Source organism: Octodon degus, unplaced genomic scaffold (genome assembly GCF_000260255.1).
Source record: "Octodon degus isolate 3935 unplaced genomic scaffold, OctDeg1.0 scaffold00171, whole genome shotgun sequence".
Lineage (NCBI taxonomy): Eukaryota > Metazoa > Chordata > Mammalia > Rodentia > Octodontidae > Octodon > Octodon degus.
In genome coordinates this window covers 4,738,235-4,753,418 of record NW_004524747.1, presented here as the reverse complement: position 1 = coordinate 4,753,418, position 15,184 = coordinate 4,738,235, and the positions used below count along the sequence as shown (strand labels likewise).

At 43.6% G+C, this 15,184-nt stretch overlaps 1 protein-coding gene across 1 annotated transcript; it reads right to left on the bottom strand.

The window, feature by feature from the left end:
- Positions 1 to 7,361: 7,361 nt before the first annotated feature.
- Gprasp1 (G protein-coupled receptor associated sorting protein 1) lies at positions 7,362 to 11,437 on the bottom strand. The gene is given in 2 exon segments (XM_004649096.1): positions 7,362 to 7,921; positions 7,924 to 11,437. Coding segments are annotated over 2 exon segments (4,074 nt in total).
- Between the last annotated feature and the right edge of the window lie 3,747 nt (positions 11,438 to 15,184).

Sequence of the window (15,184 nt, the reverse complement as noted above, 5' to 3'; positions counted from 1 at the left end):
CTGGTACACGAGCTTGTGCCAGACATCGGAATTGTCCACGTGGTACAGGCATGCAGCATGCAAGAATTATGGATCAGGAAGACTTCTACCCATATTTCAGAAGGTGTGGAAGACCAGGCAATGTTCCCATGCCAGGATGCTGTGTGTAACAGACGGAATCCAAAAGTACAGTACATATCCAAAAAACTTGTAGAAGCCAGGAACAAGGGGCATCTGAGGAAAGACACAAAGTATGAGGAAAATCAGCCCAAGAGAGAAGCCATGATGGCAACAACCACCAGTAATGCCCCATAGGTAGGGTCACTCAAGCCCTTTCCACTCTATATCTTGTCATCACAAATTGCCTTGGGTAGTGTGCTTGGAAATATGGAATTTCATGTTTTCCCTGGTGTGTTTTTGGTTCTGTTGTTGTCCAGTTTCTTTCTATGGCTTGTGTCTAGGTGTCCTTCCAATACATCATGTGTTATAAGTGGGGCTTATCAGAGATAATAGGATCTAGAGTGTGTGATATTAGGATGAGCTATGTGATGCTGGAGTTGAGGGTGCATGAATATTAAATTAGTCCACTAATTGGTTTGGCATAGTTCTGGGTATGGCATAGTTCTTGGCATAGTTCAGGTACTTCCCCTTGGAGGTCTTGCCCTGTGTGTGAGTGCTACCTGCCCTAAGGGTGTGTAGCCTGGGTAGATTATAAGGGACAGAAAGAGGGATGTTGACACTGTTTGGTATTTTCAGCTTTTGCTACTTCTTGCCTTCTATCGTACCATGAAACTTTTTATCTTCTGTGATGCCCCTCTGCCATGCCATCCTGCCTTGGAACCAGCTCATTATGGACTGAAACCTCTACAAACTGAGCCAAAATAAATTATTTCTTCTTTAAATTTAGGTGGTGGATATTTTGTCTCACCAATGAGAAAAATAATGAAGATGACACCTAATCCTCTCTTTTGGAATGGCAGTATTAATCCTGTGCCTCTGTATGTCAGTAATGTTTAACTTTCTTTTTAATTTTTACAGGAGCTCACAGCTAAGAGTTTACCTTGAGTCTAGGGGAAAACCTTAGATTCAGACATTCCACCATTCCAAAAGCTGTTAAGACTGTAGTGACTTTTAGATGAACTAAATATATTTTGCATGAAGAATTGCTTATGTCTTCTGTGGGCCAAAGGCAGAATATTGTTTAGATAAAACGTCTTCCACAGTCTCCTGAGTTTGGAAAGTGATTGTGTTGTTGGAGAGGCATATCTGGTTTTCAGTTGGGGTGTTGGGTATGGCTGGAGATGAGATGGATCACTGAGGATGCAACTTGCTAAACTTTATCTCTCCTTAGATCCTCCTTTCTGCTTCCTGCACACCATGAAATAAGAAATTTTTCTCTGTCAGACCCTTCCACTATACCTTTCTAATGTAGAGACAGCCACCTATAGACTAAAATATAAGCCAATATAAACTTCTCCATTAAGTTGCAAGTGTTGCTTATTTTTTCCCCATGATGAGAAAATAACTAAGATAATGTTCTTGGATTTGGAAGAAACATGAGTGGAAAATTGGTGACAATGACATTTGGAGGAATATATGGATAATTCTCTCCATATGGGAAAACCATGTAAAGATATTTATGTCCAATGTAAATGTTGACTAAAAGGTGACCTTAGAAAAAGAGTCCTTTAGAAATCAAGTAGATAGGATAACCCGTTGTGTGGATGAATAGTCAACATTTTTCCTCAGCTGGCCTGTTATTCCTCAGTGGGCTCATGAACAAAATGACCATGGTGGTAGGCATAAAAATTATGCACAGGCTGAGGCACATATATATCAACTTACCAGTGCTGACTCAGGTACAGCCACTGTTGAATGCAAAAATCTTCCAGCAGCAGAGACCAACACTGTGTCCCTAAAATGGCACCATTTCCAGGAATGATCACCCTGAAACCTGGTGTCAGTTTGATTTTATAGGATTACTTCCATCTTGAAAGGCGCAATGCTCTATTGTAACTGCAACAGATGCTTTGGTTACTGATTTGACTTCCTGATATTTATGTAATCCTGCTAAGGCTAACAAAATGCCTCATCCATCATCATGCTACTGACCACAGAATGTACCTCACTGCTGAATAAGTTTGTCAAGATGTTCATACTTATGGAGTTCGCTGGATCTAGAATGTTAACTATCATCTAGAAAGAAATGGGCTGAGAAAGGTGGACTGACCTTTTTGAGATGCAGTTGTAATCCAAGTAGATATTAGTATCTTGCATAGCTGTGGCCAAGTTCTCCAGCAGGCTCTATGTGCTCTGAATCAGAGTCCAATATACATTACTACCTCTCCTACACATTGGATTCCTGGGTCTAGAAGTCAAAGGCTAGATATAATAATAGTACCACTCACCACTACCATAATGAGTCTCTTGGTAAAACTTATTCCCCAATTATTAGAATTCTTTTTGATACTACTGTATTTATTTTCAAAGTTTCATTATAGTTTTTCTTTTTGGTGGAACCTGGTCATTATAGTTTTATTTTTATACTTAGTGCAGTTTTTATTATCTTTTAAAATTTATTTTTATTGATGGCTTTATCTCTTTTTATTTTCTTTTTTGTACAAAGCTAAAATTGTGATTCCTTGAACTAAGCATTAGTGGTTTTTGATCTTAACTACTTGTTATGGTTTGTGTTTAGTTGGCCCCCTAAAGCCTCATGCCATTGAGGCAGGGTTCTAGCACTTGTGATTAATTCATGATCCAATGCTGGCATTATGCATGTGTCACACCACCCTAGGGAAGATAGCCTGCATACAATATAAGGAAGGGAGAGAGACTTGCTAGCTGTCACAGCCGCTGCTCCTCCCTTGGCTCTCTGCTGTTTTCTGCTGCCATGAACGGCTGCCCTTGCCCTTAGAGCCAACTGAGTCCTGACTGAAACCTCCACTAACTGTGAGCTAAATAACCCTTTCCTTTCTTAATTTTGGGTGTGAGGTATTTTGTCCCAGCAATGAGAGAAAAGTAACCAAGACACTACTGTATGGCAAGAAAATGAATTTTATACAATAATATTTGATCATAATACTTTACTGAAATTTTAAACATTTTTAGTGGATTTCTGATCATGGCATTTCCCCTGCCAGGTAAGCTTATTTATTTATTTATTTATTTATATTTTAGGGAAGGGTCTACAGGGTGTTCAGGGTCTCACTACTAGACTGGACTCAGTGATCCGCCTGTTTACATCCTCCCAAGAGCTGGGATTACAGACATGCACCACTTTAAGTGGATTTCTAAGGATTTTTTTTTATGAGCAGAATATATTTATTGAGGGAAAGAAAGCTCCTGTCCAAGAGAGGGACAGGAGAGAGGCCCAAGCAGGTTATCTCCTTAAGGAATTTTTTATATACAAAATTCATCTGCTAACGTTTATGTTTAGGGGAATTTGTTGGGACACTGCCCAAAGCAGTTTATGTATGTGATTCCAGAAAGATACTCCTCAGAGGATTTCCCTAGAGGGAGAAAGCATCAGATGGAATAGAAGATGGATGGAGAGTTGTCGAGAGCATAGTGGGATGGGGACTTTTCTAAACTTGACATCCAAGGTAGCCTCTCAGAATGAAAGCCCCTTCAGCTGAAATGAAGAAATCTTTGGGCTGTTGAAAACTTCAGACTATCCCAGTGGGAAATCCTACATGAAAAGCCCAAACCTCTTGAGTTTCCCTCCCATTTGAAGTACACAAGTGGTGATTAAACTAGTTGATACTTAAATATTAAAAATGTATTGCAGTATCTTAATCATTTTTCTTGTCACTAAGACCCCATGCTTGATACCCACAACTGAGAGAAGTATATTTTTAATCACATGTTTACTGCATAGTTCACTAGCTCCAAGGCAGGGTAGCATGACAGCGGGGCCTATGGTGGCAGTAGAAAAACTGCTCACATCACAGGAGCCAGGAAGCAGAGAGCAAAGCGAGGAGAAGAAATCTTTGCCCTTCCAAGTCACGTCCGTGACCTGCTTCTTCCAGCAAGACCCCACATTCCAAATACCAAGTCAACTGTCATATCGCTATAATCCAGTCATCTTCAACACAACCCCACTTCTGAGTACATGAGGCTTTGGCAGGATATCCAAACTATAAAATACAGTAAAGGACACAATGCCTTTAATCCCTTACAAAATCCTCCCCTTGCTTCCATTTTCCCACTCTTGCTAACGCAGCAGTTCTGTAAGACCTGAGTGTTACGAAGTGTGATAAAAAATATGGTGATGTTCCTACTGAGTGCCTTCCCAGAAATGCAGGCTCACAACAATATTGTGCTGTATACTCATACATGTTAATCATTGAATCTGGAATCATGGGACTTCTGGATCTTTTCAAAAGCCAAAATGACAATACTAGAGTCAAAGCCAGATGTGTTCTTCTCTTGTCTGTTTGCTATGTTTGAGCTGCTCAGCCATCTCTACTGCCTGGATATTGTCATTAAATAAGACAAACAGAGAGTAGAGAGTTCTGACAGGATGGGAAGACTATTAGCGTATACCATGTTTCTCATCCTCATTCCTGTCTTCTCAGATCCAGAGCCATAGGTAATTACAAATTGTCACTTTAATATTAGCTTTCCTACTCTGGGCTCCTGAAGCCAACTCGTTCTACATGCTCACCTCCCTTCCCCAAGAGTCACACAGGACAGTGTGGAAAAGATGTTCAGATGACAGAAAGAAGTAGGTGGGTCTGAGGCATTTCAAGCATAAGCCTGTAAGCTCAGCTACCATTTCCCATTGATGGCATTTCCCAGGTCACAGCCCCCTGTTCCAATAGTAACAGCTGCTTCTTTTGCATCCTGCAGAATAGTAGCCCACTTCTTAAGCTTATGGATAAAAATTGGACCTAAGACACTTGTAACTTTGTAAACGATTTTTTCTTCTACCAACAAATGCTGAAATTGTCACTGAGAACATTCTGCCATTCATCCTATTTGTCTTAATATTCATGCATATGTTCTTCCTATCCCTTTTCCACAGAAGTAAACATTCTTTTCTACTGGTTAAAACAAGAGCAGTGTCACAGGAACCACTGTCAGTTTCATATGACCACAGCTTGGCTGCAGCAGCATTGCAGGTTAATTTTTATTTTATTTCATTTTACTTTTTTGATGGAACCAGGGATTGAATGCAGACTCTTGCACTTGCCAGGGAAGTGCTTATTCTACTGGGCCATCTCCCTGGCCACCAGCATTGCAGTTTAAATGGCAGAATCTCCTGCCTCTAAGTGAAGATAGCTGAAAGCAAGGCTAGAGTAGGGACTTTTCTTAATACATTTGGAGATGAACTCATTTTTAGCATTTTTTTTACAATGCTTGGAGGACATATGAAAGAACATACAAGATCAATTTTAAAAATTGATCTTGATAAGCAAAGCATTCAAATCCAAATTTTTAAAACCAGCATGATCTCGGATAACATCTATAATATGTACAGGGTCTTTGTTGTAGTTCATTTATATACTAGAATCAGGTGGAAAAAAATCTCTTTGTGCCCTGAGATAAATCAAAATTAGTTAGTCAGGTTCTTTCACTGAGTGAGAAAAACTGTGTTCCACCTTGTAGCAGATTCTCTAATCAACTTAATCTTAATGTTTTTGTTCTTTTCTGAACATAGATTAAGTGTTGTGAATGTAAGATATATTGTAGGCATCAGACTCGGAAACTTGGATAATTTTATAGTTTATTTCCTTTATAGAGTCTCATAGTTTTATGTATAAGCCCAGTTTTGAAATTAAGTCTTTTGTATCTTATTCCTTCGTCATTTTTTGAGTAAACATATAAGTTTTCATAATCAAGTAATACATAAATTGCCTTATGTTTCACTTTTATTTTTTATTTTTTTATGTATTTAGTGCAGGGTCTACAGGGTCTCACTACACAGATCAGACTCACAGTGGTCCTCCTGTTTTCAGCGTCCCAAGTGTTGGGATTATAGGCATGTCCACCATGCCCAGTCTCAATTGCCCTCTCAGCCTGTCCTGGAGGCAGGGCCTGCATGGCACAGTTATCCCTTTTAATAGCTGCAAACTGCCTCAATACTTGGAATGTGCATCAACATGACTGAACTACTTTCCCAACTGAATTCTGGGGCTCCTCTCAATTTTGAGTATACTTATCCTTTAGGTTAAGATAAACTGAGAAACTCTTGTATTTTAAAAGCAAAATCCAGCTTCTCAGCTCTTCAATATTTACACCATTCTCTATATTCCCAATTACTCCTTTCACTAAATGCAGGCAGAAGGATACTTTCACAGAACACTTTTTCCAACACCATGCTTTTCTTTGTATCACCAACTACTTTCCTACATTTCAACAGTCCAAGCTAAGTGAGTTCTTTTCTCTGAAGTATGCTCTTAATACCTGTCAACTGTAACCTTTAAAATTAAAGATGATAAAAAAGCTTGGTATGGTGGTATACATCTATAATCCCAGCACTTGAGAGAGTGAAGCAGGAGGATTATTCCTAGTTTTAGACCAGCCTGAGCTACAAAGTGAGCTCAAGGCCAGCCTGAACTGCATAGCAAGACCCTGTCTAAAAAAAGGCCAAAAAAAAAAAAAGATGAGAAACTTATACAATTAACATATCACACGTATGATTATCATTGAGTATTCACATAATCCTTGAATCAGTTTTTTTGTGCATTTTGCAGTACTAGGGACTGCATCTAGAGCCGTTGCACTGAGCTGCAATTTTACACTGAGCTACGAGGCCAGCCTTTATTTTGAAAGACAGTGTGTCACTAAATCACTAAATTCCTTAGGATCCTCTTAACTCAGCTTCCCAGAATGTTGGGTTTACACAGGCATGTACTACTATACTTAGCTTCTATTTTAAGTTAAAAAAGGTGACTTCTGCTAAATTTAATAGAACTTTATTGAAACAGACAAGAATAGGGTATGTACACATTAAAAGAACATTCAGAAAGATAGCATATTTATGATGGCTCAGTTCACTATAAGCCCAAATACTAAATATTATAATCTGGACAACACAAATATCAAACAGTGTTTTCAGTTTTGAGATTTATTTGGCAACAGAAATATGAGCTAGCTTGTATAAAGATTTAGATAGTGTCAACATTAAAGAGGAACACTGCATGGGACAGGAAGATAGCTCGGCAGTCTAAAGCACCTGCTTAGGCAAGTTTAGGCAGGTGCAGCAGACAGAACTTTGATCCCTGGCACTACATGCTGCACCAACCTTGCCCTCAGGGTGGGCTAAGCCAGGGGGAGGGGAAAGAGGTACACTGCAACACACAGCTATTTGTGAAAACCAAAGCATTATTCAACAATTATGACTGAAGAACACAGTGACAATCAGATGCAAATGACTAATCAGAATGATTTTCTTGGTCTGCTTCAGGATTATTCTGATTGTCTATTTTGCTTTGCAGTTGCTTGGCAAGTTTCTTAATTTTGTGGAATGCAGGAATAAGGGGCTTAAGACTAAAATCATCATCAGGGAATTCTACCTCTATTCTGATGTTGCTGCCAATATTTTCAAATATTTCAACAACAGTTTCAATATTGCCATTTGTCTCTTTTCTATTAAACAAACCCATGAACACTGACACTGCTTCACCACTAAGTAGTTCTTTTGTCATGACAAAATTTTCAGACAAGTTCAGTAGCATTTCTAGAACACGGAATCTTGTTCTGATATTGCCTGTCACTAGTAAAGCAAGAAATCCTGACATATAATTGGCAACCAGTGTGTGATATTCAATAGCAGTACTGAGATATCTAATTATCCTTAATCCATACAGTTGCTCAGGGGAATTCGCACTGTAAGCAAGAGTTTCCTCACATACTTGACATACAAATGTCTGAATCATGTTTAGATTTGGGTAAGATGGAGCTGTAAGAATCATATCTTTCAGAAACCTTGTGTTTCAATAAGTGAGACAACACCTGATTCATGAATAAAATCTAGGATAAACTGAGAAGCCCGTCTCTTACCCATGGCAATTTTACAAATTTCATAAATAAAAGGGTCCTGAACTTTGTCCATTAATAAAAGGAGCTCTTCAAATTCTTCAGAATCAATTCTAAGTTCACAATGTATGCAGCTGCAGAACCAGCTCTCAGGCTCTGCACTCTTTTTGGCCATAAGACACTTGCAAATTTCTTGGACTGACTGGTAGGATAGATCATAACTAAGTGAGAATGAAGGTTCAATATGCAAATATTCTTGTTCTTCATTTTCAAGCTCCACATGCCTGTCTTCCCCAAATGTTTCAGAGAAGAGAGGTGCTGCTTCTCTTGGAAATCTAAAAGGGCTTTGGGATGGGAAGCCAAGTCTACCCCATGGACCAGGTTTGAACTGAACAGTGATCTCCCCCCAGCTCTGAGGTCTATGTGCAGGTTCAGGTTCTTCTTTAACTGAACCCCAGGCCTCAGAAGTGGCCCTGTACACAGGGCTAGGATTTGATTCAAAATGGGCCTTATCTCCCACCCAGAATCAGGACCCCACTATGTCCTCCTCCTCCTCAAGTGATTTCTTAGACTCACAGCTGTTTCTATCACCAGTCTGATTATTTACTTCATCTGTAGCTCTAGACCAAGACTCAATAACTTCCCCTTTATCATCTCGTGACCTGGACTCGCAGGTATCTACAGTTCCAACTTCCTTAATGGTCTTGACTTTAGACCAGAACCAGGACTCAACAATCATTTCCTCATTATATGCTTGCTCTGGCACACAGCACATCCCTGATTTTATATTGCCTTCTTTTTTAGCACAAGAGCAGGACCCCAAAATTATTTCTTCACTTCTTGACTGGGTTTCATCTACTGCCTGAGACTCAGCTTCTCTATCAGCTTCTTCAGGCCAAAACCAGGACCCAACAATGACCTCCTCCTCCTCAGTTCCAGTCTTAGACTCAAAGATATCTGCATTAACTGTCTCCAGACTGGTTTCTTGTTCCGAGAACCAGGACCCAACAATGACTTCCTCCACATCAGCTTTGGAACTATATTTGCTACAGAATCCAGGCTCTGTAATTGCCTTTTGCTTACCCCAGGACTCCAAAACAGATTCCTCCTTCTCTTCAACTCTTATGCTACCTTCTTCTCTACCCTCAGTTTGTGCCTCAAGACTATCCTCTTCCTCAGGCCAGAGCCAAGAATCAATGTCTTCCTCTTCATCTTCTGGCCTGGACTCCTTTCTGTCAGTAGCCTCTATAATAGTGTCTTTATATTCTTTCCAGAACTGGGACGTGATCATGATCTTCTCTTCAGTTGCTAACATGGTCTTTTGTCTAGTCTCATAATCTGTACTGCATTCATCCACAGCCCATAACCAGGATCCCACAAGGGCCTCTGGTTGTGTGAATTTTCTAGACCAGACCCTTGAATCAGCAGTGTCCTCTTCCTCCTCTGATCTGAGCTTCTGGCTTTCTCTGTTGGCATGATATAAACAGGGTTCTTCTGCCCAGAAGCAAGACTTACTATTAGATTCTTCAGCTTCAGCCACAGATTTGCATCTTGCACCAAATCCAAACTTCATACTGGCTTCTTCTCTAGCTACAAACAAAGATGGTATAATGGCATCTTCATGCTCCAGGCTTGACTTGTTAATGACTGTAGCCTCCTCACATGGATCTACTCTGGCCCAGAACCAGGACTCAAACTGGGAATCCTCCTCCTCCTCCTTAGTTTGGGGCACATCACAGCTGGCTTCCATCACAGAATCCATATGAGGCTGGTTTTCAGACCAAAACCAAGATAAAAATATTGTCTCATCTTCAGACCCTTGGCTACTCTCTTCTTCAACCCCAGCATCTATACTGTCTCCTCTAGTCCATAACCAAGGACTTATGATTTCTCCCTCAGACTTTGGTCTTGATTTATAGCTAACGTCCACACCAGATTCTAAACAGGTCTCATCTGTGCTCCAGAACCAAGGTCCAAAAATTGCCTCTTCTTTGGACCTGGCGTTGACTTCTTCATCAGCCCAGAACCAGGAACTAACAATGATCTCTTCATCATTAGCCACTGGCACAGATTGAGAGGTAACCTCAGCCCCAATTTCCATACTGGTTTTCTTCCCAGCCCCTAGACAGGAATTGTTAACAAGCTCTTCCTTAACTGATGGTCTGGATTTGCTGCTGCGCCCAGTCTCCATACTGACCTCTTCTTCATTCCAGAACCAACTACCAACAATGGACTCATCCTCCAATTGTGGATTAGAATTTATGCTGGCCATATTCATCAGGGTGGACTCTTCTGTAGTCCAGAAACAGGTCCCAATGAAGGCTGTTTTCTGTGACCTTTCTTGTGGTTTGAGCCTAGTTCTGACTTCTTCCTTTTCCGCTATTTGCACTTTGGCCTCTCTTGTGGTATTACACCTTAAAAATGTATTACCTCTTTCTTCAGCACAGAACCAAGACTCTTTTTTTATTACATCTGTAGGCTCACACATTACATCAATGCAAGTGTCTTGCTTGTGACTATGTTGGGCTCTCTCATTGGTCTCTTTTCTGGCTCTAGGTACAGTCTTGTATTTGGTCTCCTCTCTATCCCAGAACCAGGACCTCATACCATTTTCACACTCAAATCCTGAACTGAATTCAACATTGTCTTTTCTCTTAGGACTAAAGCAGGACTTGCTATTGACCTCTTCCCTGGACCTGGACAAAGAATTGGTCTTTGATTTAGCACTAAACCAGGATATCTTAGCAGACTCATCATTGGAACCAAAACTACTAGACACAATATAAAGATCCTGTTTGTTTTTGTGCCTGAAATAGTCAGCTGCCTCTTGTTTGGGCATGTGCCTGTATGTGGTACCAGTCTTTACCCTGCTCTTCGGATGAAATTCTACATTGACCTCTTCTTGACTCCAGAAACAGGAATTCACAGAATTGTGAGAGGGGTCTGGTTTCGATAAAAGCCTGGGGAAACTCCAGGTCTCAGTATCAGTTGTATTTCCTGACCCCAATGAAGGTTGGAATCCTACTTGCAAATTAACATTCTTTCCAGGAAAGGTCTCATTGTCTATATTAACCAATTCTCTATCCATAAAAAGGCACTTAGTTTTAGCAACCAACTCAGAATCAGTACGGACTACTGGAGAGATTACGGCATTGGTCCGCAAATCTTGCTCTGTCATTGACATTGACTCAGTCCCAAACTCACTCAGAGCCCACACATGGGCATCATCTTTGGATCTTGACCCAGGAATCGTTTTGATTTTAGTCTTAGTATATGCCCTACCCACTGCCCTTGTTTCAGCTGTAGAACATATTCCAGGAATAACTTTGGTCTTGGTTTTAGGCCTTGCTCCAGTCATTACCTGAGTTTGGGTCCTAACCTTAGGTCTGACCACCAGGGGGACTTCATTCTCTGTTTCAGGTACACTAACAACCTCTTCCTCAGGCTTCTTTTCAAACTCTGTACCAGTCATGATACAAATTTCAAAAAGCCAAGTTACATGCCCCTCAATAAATCATAGGCAAAATCACATTCAGAGAACAGTTAGAGGACTATATGCTTAATCCTGATCTTTTGAAATTTAAACTATAAGTTGTAAACCAAGACCCGTGTTGATCACCAATTCAGTAGTCACCAGGCACTGTTGAAGACAGTCTCAATAGTAATGTACACAAGGCAGAAACGTAAGAGGATGATGGCAGGGGTGCTGGATGATTCCGGGCTGAGTGTAGACCTGTTGAGTGTGGTGGCCAGCAGAACTTCAGCCTACCACTGGATCTACAAGAAAGAGAACAAGATGGAGAATTGAATCTCTTACCCAACCACATTGCCTCATACAGAGACATACATAGAAACTGGAGCTGAATGCTAGGCAGAAAAACTAAGCTATGAGAAAGTCTCTCTGGTCTTCTGGCTTGCTACAAAATAGGTATGGGGATGGTGGCGAAGGGAGTTCCCAATGAAGAAGCAGAGAAGCTCCACGACTGGACCCTAATCACCTCAGCAGCTTCCACTACTCTACCCAAAAGTGAACCCACACCCATACGAACCTGAACCAGTGCGCTGCAATCTCCCACTCCTTTCTTTGTTCAAGTGATATTAGTCCCCACAATCGACTGCAGCCTCCTACAGACGAACACATAGGAGAAGATGGATTCTGAATCCTCAGGAGAGAGGCATACACCCTGGCCTGAGGCAAATCTCTCTTCCTCAGTTTAAGGGGCTAAGCTCTCCAAAATTCCAGCCTCCTGCTGCCAGGGCCTATCCCACCGTTCAGAAAATATCTAGTAGGAAAGGGACAAGGAATGCTGTGGCAATCTGCAAAACTAGCATCTGTGGTCTTACACCCACTTGGATCAAAGCCACCTGCCTCTCTTCCTCAGGAGGTGTCTCCTGCATCGCCCCCCTTCTCACCAGCCTCCAGAGATGTGAGCGTGTCTCCTTTTTTGCTTTCTTCAAGAACCGACCAGCCTTAAAGCAGGCCTGTGGGCAAACAAATGAAAAGGTAAAGAGAAGTCAGGAAACAGTGATAGCATCTGAGCTCAGTGAGCAGATAAAAATTAAAGACAGGTGTCTCTCTAGTATCTCTTTCTTGATCTGGGGACCTTCTGGTCTACTATTCTTCCTTATTTGGTCCCTGTTGCAGTGTTCCAGAGGTAAGAAGCCTTGTCTGGACTTCATCACTCTTGTCATTATTTCCACCTCCAATTCTGATGATCTACCACTAGGGGTACACACTCTCTTATCCTTTTTTATATTCTTTTTTATTTTTATTTTATTTTATTTTTTGGAGCTGGGTATTGAACTCAGGCCCTTGTGCTTGCCAGGCAAGCACTTATTCAACTGAGCTATCTCAGTTGAGATCACACTCTTTTATCCTGCGCAGCAGAAAACAGAGGAAGGGCATAGTATATTCTAGAAAGCATATTGTAAATTCTTAGTTATTACACCATAATCCTCTTTTCCACAAGCCCTTCTTTTCTGGCCCCTATTGGGGCATTGGAGGTGTGTATTAGGGGGTGAAATATCTGGATGGTCCCTAGCAAGAAAAAGATTAGGAAGCACCCCACAAGCTTGATATGCCCTAGCCATAGTCATGTGCCCCACCCTTATTTGGTTCTCTATTCAGTGCCTGGTGCCCACCCACCTACTCTACACACCTCCGAACATCCAGGCCATTTTTCTGCTTCTCCTTTTTCTCAAGCCTCTCCTGTACAGATGTGCACTGTGGGGAGTGAGAATTCAGCAGTCCCAGGGCTCAGACAGGAGACTCTGACATCAACAGGTGCCTCGGGTAAGGGAGAGAATGCAGGACGGGCGGTCCAAAAAGCCCCACTCAGAATCGAGGCCGCACGGGCGAGACAACCCACCTTCCTTCTGCCACCTGGCTGCACACAAGGTCTGCACCTCAGCCACAAGTCGACCCAGTTCCCGGTGCCCCTGCCTCAGTTCCCAGCCACCTTTTCTCCTGCAGCAGCCCCACAACTCGTCAAGATCCACTCCAAGAGGGCAGACAACGTGGAGGGCGGGGCGCGGGAACAGCTGCAGGGAGGCAGCAGCATCGCTCCCCCATGACCCACAGCTCTGGCCAGGGCCGGCCCGCTCAGCTCAGCGTCCCCTCGCCGCCAGGACTCCGGACACTGCGCACCTCTTTCCTGGAGCGGCCGCGCCTGCTCGCCTCCCCTCGGGGCTGCCAGGTTCTGGGGGGGGGAGTGGCACCTGCGCCCCAGCACACCCCCACTTTCGTCGCGTCGCGGGGCGCCCCCTCCTCACCTGCTCGCCGCTCGCCCGCAGCCCGGCGCCCCGATTGCCACCGCTCCCAGCGCTCTGCCTGCAGAACTGCGAAGACGCGCGCCCACGCCTCTGCAGCAGAGCCGGCAGGGGTTGCGCAGGACTCGATGCGGCAGGACCCGTTTGCCGCGAGGGTGTCGGGAAGGGGCGGAGGGATACCGCGGGGCCGCAGACGCCCCCTCCCAGGCCCACCGTAGTTCCGACCCGGACGTGGGCGGGGCCGGCGCCAGCCGCAGTCTGCGAGCTTGCGCAGCAGCAGCGCGCCTCGGGGTCTAGGCGCGCCCTCACGTGCAGATCAGTGCTCAGGCCCGGCCGCGACACGACGACGCCACGCTGCTCTGCCTTGTGGGTCTGGTGGGGACTCTGGGCTGCGGGGATGCACGGGGAGGGCGCGGTGACCTCGGGAGGCTGGCAGCAGGGGTGCTGGAGGTTGGAGCGGATGGATACCCACCGCCCCTCTGGGAGTCTGCTCCCTCTGCAGGCTCCTTCCTTTCTCCATGCTGGGGGAGGGGGTGCCAGGGAGTGCGGGTTGGGCTGGGTTCGAAGGTGCAGCAAAGCGTCAGGAAGGCTACCTCTTGTTTTTCTTCCCATTTTCTCTATCCGTGAAGGTAGGGAAAGCTTTTCTACTCTTCCGGAAATTTAGCGAGATCGGCGCCCGAGATGGCGCCCCTCGAGGAGATGGCGCCCCTCATGCGTGCTCCTCTTGCAGAGGAAGGCTGACCTAGACCTGTAGGCCTAGGAAATCAAGCACAGCTCTGGGCCAATTCCCAAGGGAGCTCCTTTGATCACTGGTGTCCCCATAGTTAGTTGTCCAGAAAGAACGCATTTTTCTCCTGTAAGGGCGTGCGGGGAGCCAGTCACACAGTCCTCTTTGTTCGCTGCACGAGGTCATAGGCTCAGGCACCAGGTAGGACCTCAGCCCTGGCTTCCAACTCATTGTTTTATTTTTTTCTTTTTTTTCGGGAACCCGGGCTTGAACTCAGGCCCTTGCGTTTGCCAGTGAACAAGCGCGGAAGTGCATATTTTACGGAGCCATCTCCCCGGCCCCTATTTCCTGGTTCTTTTTGCCGTGCTATCCAGGCCCTCATGATACTTGGCAGCGTGCACACGTGACCCGCATCCGAAGCAGCTTGGATCGCATAGCCATTTGCCTAAGTTCACCAATTATTTCCAAACATGGGAGGAACTCTCATCCTTTCCTTTCACCCCTACTTTTTGCTATTCTCGAGTTTTTCTTCTCTCTGCTTGTAGAATAAGACAAATGGGGCAACACAAAATTGATGTGGTCCTTTCTGTCCATTACAAAACTTACTATACCCTTCCACCCATGTTTGTCAGAATAATTTGGCTGCAAGAGTATCCATATATTTTTCCCTAGGATATGTAAAGACATGTTACCTGGCAAAGGATAATTAAGGTTGTGGATGGG